Raw genomic sequence first — 20,496 nt, 5'->3', positions numbered from 1 at the left:
AAAACATTATGAGTAAGCACAGTAAATTAGCTGGAATAGCCCTTATTGCTTACTCATAATGTCTGCTCAGATTAAGATCTATGAAAATGATTAGCATGACCCTAGTGATGTTGAGGCTCCCAGGTCTGTGGACACAATTGGTTTCTTTTGTGGGAAACTGTAAGGAATAATTTCCAGCTAGGGCTTAACCTATATTTTTCACATTTTGCAGAGGTAGAAGTGAATTTCACCCAAAGGCTTCACATATGCACTGGCCCTTGCCTTGTTCTGTTGTTCTGACATTAACCTTTAGCTTTATGTGAGAAATTCTTCCCATCTACATATCAAGTTTAATTCACATGAGCAATATTATGACAATCAAGAGAACTTAATATTGCCCTGAAGTTCTGTATTGGAAAATGTATTCAATGGTTCTTCATAATCTTCCTCCTCTTGTAGTTACCCAATTACTTGCTTGAGAAATGTTCAAGTCTTTCATTTCATTAACTCATTCGTTCTTTGTGTGACAAAATTGAGAAAAAAAGTCAGAGGAGACAACAAGGAAGTCATCCAGCAAAGGAGTCAGGAGCTAAGGCGCTCTGAAATGGCAAACTGCTGTCTAACCCTGCTTGATGCCCAGGTGTTTCACTTTACAGCCTGCTGGATGCATACAGTATTCAGCACGTGACTGGTGTCCGTTCCTTAGTGCTCTACCGCTGTGTAGGAAAGCAGTTCAGATTTGCAGGAGGAAGAGAAGAAATACATGACGGGTTTGGTATGGTTCTATAGGTGCCTTTGTAAGCTGAGCAGTTACAGCATTCACCTCATGGGTAAGTGCCTGAAACTTAATTTTTATTAAATAGTAATTGAATAAAATACTGAAATAATTAGAGAAGCAGGAGTTAGTATTCTTCCCCTTCCCCAGTTTCAAACTGAAATTCTGGTAGGCAGTTAAACAACAGTGATCTGCTTAAGGAGTGGTTTGAGCCTTGTGTATTTAAAACTAGAGAAATCAGAATTCTTAGGTAGGTCGTTCTCCAATTATATTAAAAAAAAAAGAAAACAAAGAAACATAAATACACTGTACTTAGTTGTACCTAGCTAAGAAAAATTGAAGAATATAAAAAAAATCAGGGATGCCATTCTGGATTTGAATATTCAGGCTGAGTTGCATATACAGTGGACTATTCCCTCCCACTAGCTACAGGCAGCTCATTCAAGATACATTTAATTACTCTGTGGATTTACCTGTCTCTCACTGTAGATTATACAGAAAAAGGATGACTGCTAATGTTGTCTTTCCTACCTTACTGAACGAATATGTTGAAATACCTGGTGTAAATAATCTCTCCATTGTCCCAAGGCCAGGCAGAACTGATTAGGGAGCTATTGCCCTCCCTTTTCCTATCCGCTGTAAAGTGAAATGAATAATACAAAATAGAGTAAGAAGACAATCTGAAGGAGGTTTGAGAGGACATTTAGAAAATGCCTGCATTTAAGATGAAGAAAGAGCTAGAAGTATATGAACAGAAAGGGATTTGAATGTTATAGGGATAACAGACATGGTAAATAAACTGAAACATGAAATAAAATGAAGGCACTAAACTCTGAAGGCTGCAGTTATGGAGAACGATTGAGAACACATTGAAGAGAAGGAAACAATAATGCCTATAAAGTGGAGTTGTGGAAGTGGCAGAACACCTCTGCATGAACTAAATACAGTGCTGAATTGCTAAGAAGGGATGATTACTGATCTCAGGAGAATTTTTCTTCGTGCAGTGTAACGTGCACACGAACACTCTATGTAAGGACTACCAGTCATGACAATAAGACTCTTCTTCAGAGGGGAGAGTATTGCTTTTAACCTGACTTTACAAGTCAGGAATAATGAGGGGTTTTTTTCTATGATTGTCCTACACAGTTGTTACAAACACAAAACTGCAATTGCAAAAAAGAGTAAGCAGTCAGTAGGAGTTCACCGTCGAGTAATTCAATAATGCCGTAAATGACAGTTACAATCCAAAAGAATGTGGAAAGGACAAACTGTTAATATAAACGGGAAAATGAAACAGTTGGGAGTATAATAAGAGCAGAAATAGCGGAATGTGTAAGATTCGGGACTGCTTTCTTAAACATAAGATGCATACCTAGATGGAGGTGACAGGATTTAGTAGCAGAAAAATGGGGAGTTACCTTTACAGTGATAATTGTTAAATGTCTCAACACTGAAATGCACAAGAAACAGTCAATGGTGGTTATGACTTAAGTATTTTTCTGTATTTAAAACTGGTATCTAAAAATTTACTGGGGGATACTAGGCCAAGCTGAAATTTTCTGCAAGTAGATAAGGCAAAACAGAGAAAGAACTTGAATGGCTGTTTTTCTGTAGATAAGAAACATCAAAACTACATTCACTGAGGCCCATTTTCTGTGGTCATGGTGATGCCCATGATGAAATCTTACCAGTGTGTAATGATCACGTAGTTGCACCATGTTTTTTTCACAAAAGTATGAGACCAGGTGCTTAGCTAGTGTAAATCAGCAAACCATCAACTGACAGCATCACCTAGAGCAGGTTGAACATTGGGAATCTGTTTTGTTTGTGTGTTTGCTTTTCCATTTTAAGCAAAATTATTTCATAGAACAATAATAAAAGAAAAAGGATTTATTATATGACAAAATATATCCCATAACTGCACTTGCTTCATGTTTGCTATGTAGTACAATGCTCAAACTGAGTAATTTGAGATTGAGAAAATATATTTTTTGTAGTGAACGTCATCATCCCTCTGAACTTTGTTTTAACATTTGATACTCTTTTGGGTCTCGAGCAGTTTTCTCTGTAGAACTTTTATAAACCCTGTAGTTGTGTTATCTGGCAGATATAACCAGTGAGCTCTACCATGGATGGGAAAATTAACCTTCCTTCAGTGCAGTAAATGTTTTTTTCTTTTCTCCTTGAATATATACACTCCTTTCTATATGAGATGAGTTACAGGAGTATGGTACAGAAGTGTGCTATCTTATGAAGGTGGCACTGGATGTTTGTGCCTGATGCTTGTGGCCATTTAATTTTGAAACAGTTTTTGAAAGGTTTGAGAGCTAGACTATACATAGGTAATAATATAGTGCCAGGATACTTGTATCTACAGAGGCTCAAAAATTCATATCCCTAGGAAAGGAACACGAATCCTCTGATTAACTTTTCTCAAGGTTCTCCACAAGAAGTTAACAACTTAATTCCTTTTTTCTAAGTTATTAATTGATTAACTACCTAAGAATATTTTGGACTGGTTAGTGAGGTACTAGAATCCACGACACCACAAACCTAAATGAGTTATTTTCAGGACCAAAGACGACTAGAAAGAACTTCGGAAGAGCTATATGCATCAGCACTATGAAATACATTGTAAATAAACATGAAGTAATGTAGGTGGAAAGGGGCAAAATTAAATGACTTCCAGGCTTAAAATTGTGAACTCAAGAAGCAGATATAGACATCTGCCTAAACGATTAAGTGGAAACGCTGCTTTGTGACCTCAGCTGTACAAACATCAAACAACTTGTCAAGATGAAGAGGAACCACGATTGTGAATAGTATATAAAATACACAGGTTTACAAATCTGTGATGCACCGTAATCTGCAACAGTGTTGGTAGTATAATTACTATCTCAAAAGGGATAGTGAAGAATTTCAAAGAGCCCAGAGACAGGAACTAGAACCAATTAAGGGCTCAAAAATTATCTTATGAAACAATATAGAAAAGACTAGAATTTTAGAAAGGCATGACATCTGGCAGACAGTGACAAATGATAAAGGACTTAAAGAACAGGTAAGAGATTAGAAACTTAGAAAAAAGATTAGCTTCATGACAAAGGTGAAACTAAAAATGTGTATTTAATTCACATGTTAAATGGGAAGGCACTGCCTTTTCACCCCATCTGTAGTATTCTGGTACTTACTGGCAGTCATGCAGCATTTTTATATATGGCTTTCCACATTCATAATGCATCACACATACTTACATCTATGACACATATAGTTTAAGAAAGAACTTTGTTAATTGTTCTGTCCAACAGATGACAAAGAATGGTACAGTGGAATCTGAAGAAGCTAATACACTGACACTGGATGACATTTCTGATGACGATATTGATCTAGACAACACCGAAGTAGATGAGTACTTCTTTCTACAACCCCTGCCGACAAAAAAGCGAAGGGCGTTGCTGCGAGCTTCTGGAGTGAAGAAGATTGATGTGGAAGAAAAACATGAGCTGCGGGCCATCCGCCTGTCCAGAGAGGATTGTGGCTGTGACTGCCGTGTGTTCTGCGATCCAGAAACTTGCACTTGCAGTCTTGCAGGCATAAAATGTCAGGTAAATGTCTATATGATTGTCATTATTTAACCATCAAGGGGAAGGGGAGGGGTGTGTGTGCATGCACATGCATGTACTTTTTGTTGTTAAAGTTATAACTACTGGAAATTAATTCAGTTAATTATTAGACAATAGCACTTGCGGATCTCAAGCCAGTTTTTTAAGGCCCAGATTTAAGAGTATACAGTGTGCAATACAAACAATCTCCTTAAACATCTTTATTTTATGATTGGTGTAGGCACATACATTGTTTAGGGTTTGTTGTTGTTCTTAAACAAATATTCTGCTCCTCATATTCTTCTTTGGCCTTTATCTAAATATGCAGATGCAGACAACAGAAGAATAGGTAGCCTCCAGATTTCAGAAGGGATATTACATGTTATTTTAGAGACAATTCACATACTGTCTGAATGTGAATTACAGTCCAAACTCAATGAGAAACAATAAATGACACACTGTGGTATTGTCCTTTATTTAACGTGCATGATACTTAAAATGCATGCATGATAACTTTGCATGTAGGCAATAAAAATACACCACCTAATATAGCAGGTAGTTTTTCCTCAGCAGACTGAAAAGGTATTTTGTATTGTACATTTACATAGTGTCCTATGTACAACTGTAAATGTCCTAAAATGTTCCCTAAAAGATGTTTCCACTAATTCTCCTGAGTTGTTGTTATGCAGCTGAGTTGATTTCCTCCTGAATGCTTTTTTCATCATCTCTTAAATCCAAGCTAAACTTTCTCTATTTTAAATAATATATTCTCTTTGCTGTTCCTGTTTTCATTTTCACATGTGGGGAAGATGTACTAGGTTGTGTTATATGGTTCTCCTCCGCATCATATTTGATGTTTAGGTATTATAGTGTAGATGAAACTCACAGACCTTAAGCTACCTAATCGAACTGTCTGACGTGGAGATTCAGTCACATTTTAAAAAATTTAAGCTGGCTATTATTAGATATATAAATTCTGCTCACAGTCTGTTGAGCCTTCAATATTGCATCTATAATTGACTGGATTATCTTTTAAAATGTAAATGAGTTTTTATTCCTACTTCTGTGGTCAGGTTTCCCCATTGGCAGCTTTATAAAGGGGTTTATATGTAATTCATTTTGTTTCGCTAGGTTTCTAGTTCCCATGATTTTTACAAAATATTAAGACTCTTTCTGGTAATGCTTTTGCCTGGATTTGAGCACAACATGAAGTAAAGCTGTAGCAGATCCATATATATAGAGAGATTACCCATTTTTTGTTCCACTGTGTAATGCTTTCACCTATGGAACAGAAACATATTTTTCCTATTCTGCAACATTGTTGCATGTATGGGTCCCTTACTGTTCCTATCAGTAGTGCTAAATTCCAGGGCTAACTCTCTGAATCATTGGTAGGTTTGACTGTTCTTACAAGTACTTCTCAGGATGAATCCCACTTCGCTATTGTATTTCTCTAGGCTGCTAGGTTCTGTTGTATCGCCAGGCTTATGCTACATATTGTTAATCTGTATTCTTTTTTTTAAAAGGTGGATCGTATGTCTTTTCCATGCGGTTGCACTAAAGAAGGGTGTAGCAATACAGCAGGTAGAATTGAATTTAACCCTATCCGTGTACGGACTCACTTTTTGCACACAATAATGAAACTTGAATTGGAGAAAAATAGAGAGCAGCAAGTTCCGGCACTAAATGGCTGCCACAGTGAGATAAGTGCACACACTAGTTCTGTGAGTCCAGGACCCCATCCAGTTGAATATTCAATTGCAGAAAATTTTGAGATTGAAACCGAACCTCCGGCTGCAGTTATGCATTCTCAGTCAGCCGAGGACTTGGACTGCCCAGGGGAAGAGGAGGAAGAGGAAGATGGGAGTAGCTTTTGTAGTGGAGTTACAGATTCTAGCACACAGAGTTTAGCCCCTAGTGAATCAGATGATGATGAAGAGGAAGAGGAAGATGAGGAGGAAGATGATGAGGAAGAAAAAGCAGATGATTTTGTAGAAAGCATGGGCTCCCATGCTGATATGGTGCCTCTTCCTTCTGTCCTTTGCTACTCTGATGGAACTGCTGTGCATGAAAACCACTCTAAAAATGCCTCATACTATACTAACTCTTCAAATCTGTATTACCAAATAGAGAACCACGTTGCTGGCACTGCTAACCAGATCGGTGAGACTTACTCAGAAAGGGATGCTGTCAAGAACGGTAGTCTTTCTCTGGTGCCTTACAACATGACTTCAGAACAGTTTGTTGACTACACACGGCAATCAGAGGAAACTTTTAGCAGCTCTCATTTCCCTTCTGCAAACCCCTCAGTGATTGTTTGCTGCTCATCTTCTGAAGGTGACAGCAGTGCTCCATGTAACAGTTTATATGCTGAGCATAGGCCAAGTCACCCTCAAGTGGAATTTCACTCATTCTTGAAAGGTCCTTCTCAAGATGGCTTTGTTTCAGCTTTGAATGGCGACAGTCATGTACAAGAGCACCCTGCTGAGAATTCACTAAACCTCCCAGAAAAGAGCAGACTGCATGAAGAGTGCATCAAATCACCAGTGGTAGAAACGGTACCTGTTTAATATTAAAATTATTCTAGGACTGACTTCCTGTATTAAAATGCACTCGCATTGGATTTCCTAGAATCTTACTTTTTTAAGAGGTAGACAACACTTGGACTATAGTCAATGTTCCAGACACATTTTGTTTTCGTATGCTACACTGGCAGTGGTATTGCACAAAACTAGTTCATGTAAAGATTTAAATAAAAATAATCAAACTGTCTTTTGATAAAAAGTAAAACGCATAAGTAAAAAACACACCCAACATATTTCAAAGTAGCCTACCTATCAAAGTATGTGAGACCTGCCAAGCTATCTGAATCAAAGCTTCGTGTTTTTGATTGTCGGGCCTGTGCAAGATTGTTAAAAATGATACTTTGAAATAATCATGTTTAGAGTCCTAATTTTCAACATATCTGAAAAGATGGTAAGTTTAATGTAAAAGTAACTACTGTACAAAAAAAAAGTTTTAATTGTTCTGTACTGTATGTATTTTATTTATGGTAGTTTAGTACTCATGTTTTGATAAAAATGAACAGCATGTTCATTTGAACAGAAGATCCATAGCTAGTTACAAAGAGCATGTCCACTTTTCATCTGGAGTACCTTGTATTCTTCCTTTTGTTTTTTCAATACCATTTCTGGTAAATTATCTTGAAACGCATTTTTAGAGCGTACTATTTTCTCTTTTACTGTTCTTGACAAACAGAAGAGTCAGAAAGGGGGCATTTACATCTTCTAGAAAGGTGAAAGGTAGACAATCCTCCATTAAAATTAAAATCAGTGGCATTCCAGAGCTAGTACCCCCTCCCCAAAGAAAAATGATCTTGTATATAATGGCAAAGCAGTAGCTTAAGCTTGCACAGCACCTTTTAGCCCAACAAACGTTCAGATACTTATGCACTTTAGTGCCATTTTGCAGTACTGTATTAACTGCGGGAACTGTGAACTATTTTGGAGAAATGCCATAGCTCCAGACTCCGAGGTGTACGTAAGATCTTAAAATTCATTGTAACAAAACCTGTATGTTTTTCCCAAGCCAGTTTATGAATATGTCAGTAGGTAATTTATAAAAGCAGAGTCCTGCTGATCTAAGTTTAAATGAAGCGTGAAAAAAAATGTGGAAGGGTCTAGATTTCCTAAATATTTAGCAGTTTTTATGAAATATGAGCCTGGCTTTTATGGACTTCTGATGGTATCTATCTCAAATTTACAAAGTATTTGGTCTAATTAGGAACCAGTAGATTCAGTGAGGAAACACAGCTTCAGAAATTTTATATCTGCTAAAGTTTGCAAGCAAAATAGCACATGCATCATATGGATATCCGTTACCTTGCACTGCATTTGTTTTTAAATGAAATGGGAATTAAAATACCTGCTGTATCTCAACCTTTAGTTTATTAACCAACCTTCCTTTCTTCTAGAAAAGGAGGTGTAGGAACTTGCTTTTCTCTACACTGATAATTCTGCACTGCCTTATTTTGATTTCAGAATCTATTTTAACATTTTTGTTCTTCTAATACTGAAATTTTATTTACTATACATCAAGTGGGTTGAAATGTAAACCAGTCTTGTTTGTCAAAATAAGGATCGCATCTTAGTTTTTATCTATCAAGTCTAGATGGTTAACAGTATGCATGTAAACACAGTGTAAATTTTAGCTCTGTAACAGTGACTCTTCTGGTTAGAAGCTCTTTAAAACATCATGTACAGTACTCCAGTAGAAAAACTGCCAGATTTAAAATATGCTTTTTTTAAAAAAAATAAGCTGGCTTAATTGTTTTTATACGAAATCTGGGCAAAGTGATTTCTCATTTTTATGCTAAATTAGCAAAATACTTTTACTCCATGTAGTAGCTGGAAAGGTTTTTTATTTACTTGTTTCCACAAGAAGTCCTACATGTTTTATATGAACTGCATTGAAAAGCCCTAGTTCTCTAGGGACCGGATTCCACACTTGCAACATATTCCATCTCCTGGGAAAATGCAGTCGTGTTGGTTATCTAGCTCAGCAGTTCCTTAGGCTCTGTTCCTCTTAGCCACAGAACACTCTAGTCTCTTTCTCTAAAGGCTGAGTAGCCAGGTAAGTGCGTGTATTCTCTCCAATTCATACAGCAAATACCAGTCTTTAGTTTTAAAGAGAAACATGTTAGTTCATGAAGTTCTGCATATAAGAATAATATTATTCTGTTCAAGATATTCTATATGGGCAAATGTAACAAGTCTCTGTGTATATAGGCATCTTGCATTAACAGCAGGCTTAAATCTGGTACTCTCACTCAACACCAGCACCAAAAGCACAAATCCCTTCTACTTGAGCTGGGACAGCAGCTGTGAATCAGTAGCAGCTTTTTAACCTCAGAGTGTGTTGGAGGATCACGCACACTTTACCAGGGTGTTTCTCTCAGGGGAAAGTTAAATGAAATATTGTTTCATTATTCACCCCTTACTGAGCAATAAGAAATTATTTTCTTGGCTCCTGTGCTTTCACATGAGAAATTTCTTTAATAATATTAGCAAGCACAGTAAGTGATTAACTTTATAAAATACATCTCAGCTAGCTTTAAAATACTGAGATGATGGTTATTTAATATTTTCATTGGCACAGGCTTCAGACCCCAGGCCTCCTTAATACTAGCATCTGTATGAACTTCTGAGTACTTAGATGTATATGTTATAGTCCATGCTGTTGGGGCATCGGGGTGAATACAGCTAAATTCTCTAAAGCTTGCAGCATAGGGTGACAAGCAGTAGCTTGTAATAGGTAGGGTAGAGAAGGCAGTGACTAAAGAACTTGCGCTACACTATTTTCCCTTGTTTAAAGTAGCTAATTCCTGGGAGTCACAAAGTAGAACATGCAGAAGAAATATTTAAGTTGAAAAAATATTCTTAACTACCTGGTGATAATTTAGATAGTAATAACCTTTCTTTTGATCTGATCTGATGTTTTGTGATCAAGATTTGATCTTAGAATACAAAGTAAACAAATCTTCTTTAGTTCTTGTAAAAAGTTACAAAGTTAAGTCTGTTTATAAGTCATGGATATTTATTTCCTGGTAGCTATACTAGTAGTATCAACAAGCCTTCTAAGAGAGATAAACTCATACTGAGGGAACAAAAAACCAGAAACCTCTTTTTTCGACATAGGCTAAACCTGTTCCCAAACAATTCCATACCAGCAAATAACAAAGCTAAGGCCTTCTCTAGTATGTAGAAGTTGACTAGAGTGAAGAAAAAAAAAAAAAAAAAGTCACAGCCCTGACCCAAACAGATAGGGTAATATAACTATGAAATCTAGAGTAGGCTGTAGAAATCAGGTGAGAGTCAAGATTCCCACCCCTTGATTAGACTTTTATGTATTGTTTGGAAGAAAAAAGTACTCTTCATATAAGGAAAAATAAATCATGGGCTGGAATATGTTTTAATGTTATTTTCTGGGCTAGTTTATAATAATATATGATATGTCCCATTTTCCAGTTGGTTCGTATTCAAGTTGATAACCAGTCCTTTCATTTTGGGTAAGCTTACTTCTGCGTGATAAAAAGTGTTACGTTACTAAATGATAAACAGCAGTATTTGCTTCTGTATATATCATTTGTGGAAATGTTTACTTTACTGATAGTTGTATCAGCTTTATTTCCCAAGTTACCTGGCTACTGATAATCACTCCTAAGAAGCCAGGTAATAAATTGGTAGATAGTTTATGCTTACATCACGTAGTTAAGAAAAATGAGTCATAATGAAAGCATTTCCCTCTGTTAAAATAAAACAGAATGTTCACACAGTTCATCACTGGAACAGCACCTAAAACTGGATGCCTTTTTGCCTATAATGTGAACTTTGCCTCTCTTGGAAAAAATGCATTGTTAAAATTTATATATAAAGCTTTGACATAAGACATAAAATTAGAACTTTTCTGGCAAAGTTGCAGCAATTGCAATTGTCTCCTAAGAGCTATAGCTCATGTCCACTGGAACGTCCTTTAAAAAATTAAAAACTCGTCAATAGAAGTTTCTAATATTTCTTTCCTTTTTTTAAAAAAAAAAATTCTTTTATGAGCTGTATGCCATTTAGATCAGGAGGCTCTAGATTTGTAAAAGTTCTACTGTTTTTCATTTACATAATTTCCTGCTAGTGAATCATAATTTTGAGTTGACATTTATTTATTTTAAGGCCATTGATTACACTATCATAGTAACCATCACTTGCTATAAATATGGTTCAGCCTGCTCACTGATCTGTTAACTGAGTCAGTTAATAATGGGATCCTGCCTTTTGTCCAAGTTCTGCAGAAATTGCCTGTAGTATTCATGGTGTTATTCACTGGATTGCTAACTGATCCAGATCCAGTTTCTAATCTTACCTGGGTGTTGTATTTCAGTAAACGTGCTAACAAACTGATGATGTAGCACTCTGTGCCTAACAATCGGGCAGATATCTTCATGAAACACAGCTAGTTTGTTAAAGATCATATACATACATTTGTATGCAAAACAGAACATGTATTATGTTTTTTTAATATTTCAGATGTTCCGGACTCTTTGATATAAATGTGATATACTGGATAGAGAGTATTGGGCTCAGACAGAGGAGACCTGGGTTCTGTTGGCTTTGCCTTTGTCCTGCTGTGTCACTTCCATTCTCTATGCTCTGGTTTGTAAGGTACTTGGAGATATTGTGATAAAAAAAATTAATTCCATAGAACAGGCAAAATACCCTTTTTTGGCATCATAACTAAATTTTTGTACAGCAAACTAAGTCACTTTCCCAATAAAGCCCAATCCAGCTCAGAAGTGAATAGAAATTTTATCACTAACGCGAAACACAGCAAAAGCAAGCTCTCCTTTCCGTGGACCAGATTAATAAGCAAAAGTTTAACAATAAATTTCACAGTGAAAATTAGAATAAAAGCTGTGTTGAACATATAACATTTACCTTTTGAGTGCTTAACATTTGAGCAGCAAGGTTGTAGTTTGCCTGCAACACCATACTTGGCAGCAACAGGCAGTCTTATTCCCCTGCATGTTGTCGTCTTCTGCCAGCTGAATTCCCTCAGTTGAAACTCCTTGTCTAGGCTGCTCCTGTAGTGAAGCAGGTGCCCTTACTCAGAGCTAAATCAAGAGAGACCCATGATATCGTTTTAAAAGGCATTTGCTAAATAAACTCCCATGTTAACAGCTCATGAGTTGTATAAACTCATGTTCATTGTGCCAGTTTAATTTCCTGAAGCTGTCAGGAACAGGGATAGAAGAGGATGATACAGGAAATCCTTAAGATGCTTTCCCACTGGGGCTGAAGAGTAATTCTGTCATCTACTTTGTTATGGTTGCAGAACATTTGTTGTAAAATACTTAGAAAAACTAGAATTAACTCAGAGAATATATTCTATAGAATTTATTTCTAAAATATTAAATCCAATTACTATTTTTTTAAAATGGTAGAAAGCTACTGTTATTTTCAAAACAGAGTCTAGTTCATTAACATGTTCCTTGGTATGAGAAATCTCAATATTTGCCTTTTCAATGTTTCCAAATTTTTTTTAAATATTCCTTAATTTTGCTGTGCTCTATAATCACTGTCCATGTGCAAATTATTAATTGTCCATTTTCTCCAAGAAGTGTGAAATCCAAAGCATGAACATTGTGAAGTGATGAACAAGTACCATTTAGTTGTAAAGATGTCTGAGTGAACACAGGCTTGAGTTCTTCATAAGTGCTTCCTGTTCACTGTCTCTTCCCACTCCTAAATCAGAGGCAGCTTTTAATTTTGTTGCTAATAAATGTGCCAGAGTATTGTTTTCACTTAAGGAGGAAAGTTACAACAGCCTTGAGAACTTTCTGCTACCGTAATGGCTGATACCAAGAATTTTACTTTTTATAAGAACATCCAATTCATGCAACATCTGTTTTGCAGCCTTAGTCTTTTCTTTTTAATTCCTTCCTCCCTTCGTCTTGGGGTCTGGGAAAGGTCTGTTGTACAGTAAGGCTTTTCATTGAAATTGAGCACAAGGGCAACTCTAGTGTCCTCTGTGCTAGCTGTCCTTTATTTTGCCAAGAGTTCATTTCATTTTTCACTTAACATTAGCATGTAGATAGATCAGAACTGTGGTGAAAAAGTCTCCCATTGGCTCTGAATATGAGTCATGAGGGAGTGATCCCAGTGGGGGTCTGTAGACACTCCCTTTCCGTACGCACAAATGAACAGGAAGGAAACCTACCCCACAGGCTGCAGAGAGCTCCAGAAGTGTGGTAGAGGATCCTCGTTGTCTCCTGAGGCATGTAGATCCAGGGGAGGAGTGTCATTCTTTATACAGCACAGCCCAGTACAGGATGAAAATTCAAGATTAGGGAAAGCAGAAAACCATCACTTAGGGGAGGAAAAAGTTTCCTTCAAACTACTGTTATGATTTTTTTTCTTTTTTCTCATATAAGTAATGAATAATAAATCAAAACAAACCTTTTATAACATAGAAGTGAATTAGATCTTAAAAAGGAAAAAGTTAAAATTTGTATTGCTTTTCTGCTGTATAGTCTTTATAGTTAGGAGGATACCTGGTACACAGAAGGTCCCACTGCCTGGAGAATAGTATTCGTGATGCTCTGTGTTGCCGCATCTCAATTGAGAAGATGCTAGTCCTTCGTCTAAGGCAGGGCGGGGGTGTGGGGGAGATGGGACAAAGGAAAAAAAAAAAAAAGTCAGAAGGCAGACTTCATTTATTTACTCAATCACCTTAATTTGGATCTTAGCAATGACACGTTTGTTTTACTTGGGTATTTTATGAATGAATGTCAAATAGAACTAAGTCAAAAGAAGTTTGCCTCACATGTATGTTCTTCTCTAATTGTGCACTTTTCCAACAAGCCATGAAGACTGGATTAGCTTTTCTTGAGGGACAGGAAAACTGGTGGAAGATACAAATGAACACCACTGTCCTAACAGAAGGATCAAGATAATTCTTTGTCTTGAACCATGGGTGGATACACCCTGGAGTGAGTGAGGATAGAAAGGGCAATTTAGAGGAAAAGGATGAATGCAAGAGGTAGATTGATGAGGACATTCTAAAGGGCAAAAGAAAACATTATATATGGGGGGAAAAAAAAAAGAAGGAAAAAAGGAAATTAAGATATCCCCAGAGCAAGGATGGAAAAGCATGTGCATGTTCACTACAAGCTTGGCCATGTTAGATCATGATATTAACTGTTGTTTAATATATTTTAAACCTAACATGAACTCAGTACAAACGGGAAATGTCATTTTTCCATGCCAGCTGTATACAGGCAGACAATAAATAAAAGACTTATCCAAAAGCATGGGGTAAAAACTTCAAAGCAAAGCAACACCCTAGAAGCATTGCTACCATGTCTTTTCTTTGCCTATGTCAATTGCAAAGTCATGTTCAGTATCATTTTAGTTAACTCTGCTCCCAGGCACTTGTTCTAATATAACCTGTTTCTCAGATAACAAGAGACACTAGAAGCAAATAAGAAATAGGTGTCCTTTTTATTAGTGTTTTAGCTTGGGATTTTCAAATGAGACTTAGTACATTATGTCAGCTAATTCTTTTAGGTTTCTCCATCTTTTTAAAGATGTTCTTAATGAAATTTTGGGTTGGATTACGGGTGAAGGTCAACCTTGCTGGGGTACTGGGGGATCACTGTAAGGAACCAGCCATCCATTTGTGAGCCTCTGATACACAGAGTTTTCAGCTTCTTGAAAAGATTGCATCATTGTGTGCAGCTGGTTCTCTTAAAAACAGAAGCAAGCATGCTGGTTTTTCAGACCATTTCACACAAATCCCACCACTTCAGTTCTCACATAACAATGCCCGTGTAAACAATGCTTAACAACTGGGCCCTTCTTTTAATTGACTGATTGTAGGCACTTCTATGGAAATACGTCTGAAGTGTAGTTTGTGAAACATGTTAAAAAGTGTTTGATGTAAAATAAGCGCTAGACATTTAACAGTGCAAAAATAGTCAAAATCTGTAGATGAAAAATCCATTCCTAAGAGCCTCAGCCTGTAATATTGTCTTAGTAAAGTCGGTCTTTTAAGTTAAATTGCATTCTGGTGTAATAACCTTTTACAAATAAAGTTACTAATACAAATGTACTGGTTAATACCTGTTAACATAAAACATGGCAATTGGTTATTTTGATTTGTCTCCATCTACAGCTAATAGATAGCAATTTTGTAAAAAACACAAAGCCAACACTACATTTTTTATGTTTAATGTGTTTTCATTGTTTTAACAAATACAAGCTACATAACATTTACACTGTCTAATCCAGCCCTGTCTTTTAGGAGGTTCATCTCTTTCTGTATATAATATATATTTCCCCATAAGAATATACAATTGCTTTTGAAATTTTTGTTGGCAAGTGGTAAATAATACACCACGGCATGGATTCAAAAGCACTTAAGTTGATGGTCTTTCAGATGTGTAATCAATTCAAATGGGACTAGTAAAATTGTGGTGTAATTGCAGCCATTTGTTTAAAATTTGTACATTAATTATTTTTCTCAAAAATTAGTATGTGAAGTACTTACTTAACATTTTCCATTACAGATGATCTTGCATACTAAAGTTATGGAGATCTCAACAGTAAAGCAACATATTTAATTGGACTGCTGCTTTTAAACTATTTGAAGAAGTGAGGGGAAATAAAGTTCATCTTAAAATCTGTACATGGAAATAATTTTAGGCTTCATGAACTACACATTTCTTTAATTTCCTTTCTTTTTTTAAACAAGTTGTAACATCAAAGATGCCAAAGGGTAATATAAGCTACAGTAATATTCAACAGAACTTAACCTAGACCTTATGTTGTAATAATTTATTCAAATTAACTGTATTCTTCTGTATTTATATTTTCGGTATTTATTATGAATGATATGGAATTTGATGTATTTATTGTGGCTTATTACTGCAGTGTATATATTACAGAAATGAGCATTTTTAAGTCTTAACATTAGGTTTTTTGTTAATTAGTGGCACTTGTATCGGCTGTATTTTTATTATATATTGTACAATATATATTGTCCATTTGTTTGCAATGAAGTAAAACAGGTTTCTACGTTACATCATGGCTGCCAGTGCATTGTGCATCTTATTTCTACTGTGCATTCACTAGACACTCCTCTCTCATCTAAAAGCCAGAATTAGTAGTGCACCGCCTCCTGCAGAGCCTCTAAAGATGCTCTGGGAAATTTCAAGCGTTTCTCCCATTCCTCATAGTCTGATAGCTTGAGGAGAAACAGGTTTGGTTTGCTTTTTGCTGTTGGTGGTGTTTTTCTAATTTAATCAGCATATACATATTTAAGAAGTGAACAGAAATGCCTTTTTAGGTATATCCATTTGCCCTTTAACGATACTACTGCCTACACTTTCCTTTGGCCAATGTAATAAACTACATTGATTCATCTGTACCTATCATGGTGAATTTAATAATTTTGGTTGTAAGTTACGAAAGAATCGTTTTCAACATCTGTTGGAAAAAAAATTGGCAACAGCTCTCTCTGGTGGACAATTTGCAGCAATTTTATACAACAAATAATTTCAATGGCTACAATGGCACTTAAAGCATACTGTTAAATTTCAGAACAACTGCTTAATTATTTTGAAAACTGATCACCATTACTTCATTATGAAAATAGTCGACAATCACAGGTCTCTGCCATCTTTTTATGCTGATATTTCTTAAAATTGAGCCATACATTTGTAAAAGGTAAGTTATCCTTAAGTGTGCATTAATGACAAATTGCATACGGCTAAATTATTTGTATTTACAAAAACTGATAAAGGTCAGATGTTCTCTAGACTATAAAAAAAAGTTCTCATAGCATTTACGGTAGTATTTGTTTTTAATTTGTTAGGAGTTACACAGAATGGAATAGGTTAACATCCACTATCAGACAGCTTTTTGCATTGCCATGAACTATAGTTAACAGTGCTGCTTCAGGGCTTGCTAAGCCATACTGTTACAAAAAATTTTGTAGAACAACTTCCAGCACTAGTGTTCTAATTCAAGACATCAGGATCCCAATGCAGAAGTAAGACTTAAAAATAAGGTTCAGTTGTAAGTTGATCTATTAATAGTACTTACGTAATTCTATACTCACACTAGTATAAAGCAGCAATTACTCCTGAGGGTGATGAAACAAAATCCTCAGGTATGGTGAGGTGGCGAAGTCCCACTGCAGTTAATGGTGTCATAACCAGGTACAGCCACGAGCAACCAATGGGGCCTCTTGTTCACAGGCAGGAGCTGCCCAGAGCTACAGGCCCTGAAGTCCCAGAACATCTAGGACCTGCTTTGTCCTGCTGGGAGTAAGACTGAGCTGTCCTTGCCTGAAATCAAGCCTTCTTCAGCACTTGTGATTACTTCCCTGGATGTGTAAGAGAACATGGTGGAATGGAGGTTAACACTGATGCTAGCTTTTCTGGTAATCTTTAGTTTACATAGCCATCTGATTGATGCATGGATTTTTACATGCTGTATATGTAACATTTCTTTTTTCCCCTCCATGAGGGAAGACCATAATACTATTGCTGAAAGTGCTTCAAATTAAAAAAAAGAAAAAAAAAAAAAAAAAGACAGTAAAAGAGCCAGAGAACCCCCTGCAACAAACTCTTGATTTTCAGCATGCCACTTATGTGAACATGAACAACATCCAGAAGAGCTGTAGATAATATGAAGCAATTGAAGATGTTTTAGTTGTTTTTTAGACATGTCATCTAGCATTTAAAAAAACCCAAAACATTCTTCAATTTGATTAGCTTGGAGGAGAGTAAAGGCTTATGATTTACATGTCTGAGTTTGTACTATGACCACAATGTCTGCTGGACAAATGAAGATATTTGCTAAATATTTCAAATAGACATTTCAGCAGAAATTTCCTGCTAACAAGAGAGAAAGAAGTTCTGGAAGGAGGGTGACATGGTACAAAGTGGAGTGTAGCCCAAGGGAAAATTCAACTGATTTTTAAGCTCGCTCAGGTATAGTGATATAGCACCCTAGAGTATTTGTCTAGGGTGTTTTGGATTACGTAACAAACATTTCTTGGTTTCTGATACTAAAATGGGATTTAGTTTGCACAAGCTTTTGTTTGTGTGGCTTAGTTTATATGCACACAATGAAATGCACTATGTGGGCAGACTGCAGAAACCATTTTCATTTCCACGTTAACTGGAAGGTGTGGATTATGGGAAACCAGCCTTTGCAGAAGACACCTTCCAGTTATTACCATGCAAAAAGCATTTTTAGTTCTGTTTCTTCTAGCATTTCCCTTGGGCTTTTGGCTCCAGTCCCAAGCAAGTATTGGAAATGCACACTGGGGCCGCACATTACCTTTTTGGCCATACCTCTGCCTCTTCCTTCCCTTTCACATCAAAGGCACAGGCTGCCCCTCATCTCACTTGGCCTTTGCATGTCTCCATTTTCCCCCAAACTCCATCTTTCTTGCTCAAAGTTGCCACCAAAAATTAGGCTCTGCTCATGGCAGAGCTAAAGCAGAAGCCCAGCTTTTAGGCAGGCCCAGCCAACCCACAGAAACCAATTTTTGTTCCACAGCCAGCAAAAACATTGCAAGTCTACATTTTAACCACAGGTCTTGAATGAGTCAATAGGTGGCCTTCAGCTCTTAATTTCCAGTTAACTAGACAGGGAGGTAGTAGCCATGATTTGCCCTGAGCTCACTAGCTTTATTTCACTTATTCCTTTTTCCTCTCTTGTTACACAGTCCAGTCCCTTTTGAAAATACACATGGGAGCTCTTGGATTAACAGTCAGGCAAGTATATTCAGTGAATATTTCCTGGTCCTATAGTAGCAGAGTTCAAGATTTTAGGTAAGTGTCATTGTGCTGTGTCATTGTGAACTGGTGTCCCCTGTTAAATTACAGATCTTATTATCTCATAGAAATCATTTAATATCAAAGCAAGGGTTAATAATAAAGATTTTTAATTAGATGCAAGGTGATCTATGTAGACCAATGTTATTTTGCTAAGCGGCCTTTAGAAGTACAATTAACCAATAGGAAGTGATAAAAACATACATAATGATCTTCCTTGGCAACAGACCCAGTAGCTAGCAGCCTGTCAGCTGACCAGTTATCAGTCACAAGGCATGTGATGATTTTTCTGATAGCACACCCACTGTCAACCACTTACCTTTTCCTGACAGCACAGCATGTCTGAAGTACAAAAGGTTTAGCCAAGTGGAGAAGAAAGCATCTAGACTTCTCAGACCTATATAATCTGGGAGGCACTGAGGCACTCCAAAAGAATCACTAATTTGGTAAACTTTGGTGCAAGTCATCAGTAAGAAAACTCAGCAGCACTTTAGGATTCTAACCTTGGAGCTCTTCCTTAAAGTGCCTACATATTTTTCCTGTGTGAATGCAATTTCTGACAATATTCTTCCCACCACAGATTCCAGATTCCTCGCTACTTCACTTTTCCAGCTTCTCCTGAAACTCTTACTGCCCTTCACTTGCACTGCTGTCCCACACTCACTCCTAGAGGAACCTGTCCCCTACTTTTCTTGCTTTTCCTCCCACATCTCTGCTTTCCCCTAGCATTTCTCATAGTCACTTTTCCAAGTCCACTCTGTCCTTGACTTAGCCACCCAGCTTTCTGCCTTTGTCACTGCTTTTCAATGTTATGCTTCTGTCCTTCAGGCTCCATCAGTTTTTCCTTCCATCAGATGGGCAGGAGGTTCCTTTTTCTCTTCCTTATGTATAAGTTAACATCTGCTAGGTGTAACCTACATTTCTGCTGCAGCTGTCCTCACCAGCCATTTGCACACAGCATAGACTGTTTATATTCCATGATGAAAGACTGTATTATTTTCACTTTGGTCATTTACTAGTTTGAAAAGTTTCTCCATCTCCTACACATTCCCCAGGACTTACTGCTAGTTGCAGTGGTTTCAGGCCTCAGTCATACTGACAGAACCTGTATGGAAATTTGACTACATACAGCTGTAGCACTACTAAGTTTCACAAACCACATATTCACCTAAGTAGATCATCATTTTTGCAACTGCATTGCCAAGACATTGCCAACCATACTATTGGCTGATACTGGTCTATTGCACATTGGGCTGTCTCATACTCCATTTCAGACTGCTAGAGACTTCCACCTTTCTGCTTCTTTTGAGGCAAAAAAAGAGCTAAGAAAAGAAGGGAAACAAAACTAGTGATAACAGAAGACTGGGGAGGACAGCCCCCCAAGCTCCCACTTTAAAGCCCTAGTTTTCTTCCACTTAACTTCTGCCCTCCCCCTAAGCCTCTTTCCTGAACAAATTCTGTTCTCTTTGCTGTTAACCTTTCAGTCGTCCAATCCTTCATACTACTGCAGGTATTCCCTTCTTATACCAGACACTACCATATGTATTTCTCCTTCATGAACCCAAGCATCAAATATTTCATCCTGGAAGTTAAACACCTTCTAACTTTATCCACAATATTTAAGATATTACAGGCAAGACAGGATTTACTTTCAGCTGTCTTTAGACTCTAGAAATACTAGGTACAAAATTATAACTTAGTACGTAAAGTATTCTATTCTGTAGGCTTGAAAAAAAACTACAAGC

At 36.9% G+C, this 20,496-nt stretch overlaps 1 protein-coding gene across 2 annotated transcripts in view; it reads left to right on the top strand.

The window, feature by feature from the left end:
* The window catches only part of CSRNP3 (cysteine and serine rich nuclear protein 3), a 71,634-nt gene extending 64,269 nt beyond the window's left edge, over positions 1-7,365 (top strand). For both annotated transcript variants that reach the window (XM_049816411.1, XM_049816421.1), the window contains exons 4-5: positions 4,060-4,356; positions 5,880-7,365. In XM_049816411.1, the coding sequence (XP_049672368.1) occupies positions 4,060-4,356; positions 5,880-6,923 (1,341 nt within the window). In that variant the 3' untranslated portion in view covers positions 6,924-7,365. The remainder of the gene's footprint in view (positions 1-4,059; positions 4,357-5,879) is intronic.
* Positions 7,366-20,496: the final 13,131 nt, after the last annotated feature.

This window comes from Accipiter gentilis, chromosome 1 (genome assembly GCF_929443795.1).
Source record: "Accipiter gentilis chromosome 1, bAccGen1.1, whole genome shotgun sequence".
Lineage (NCBI taxonomy): Eukaryota > Metazoa > Chordata > Aves > Accipitriformes > Accipitridae > Astur > Astur gentilis.
Note: the sequence above shows the minus strand (reverse complement) of the source record. Positions and strands in the feature narration are given on the sequence as shown.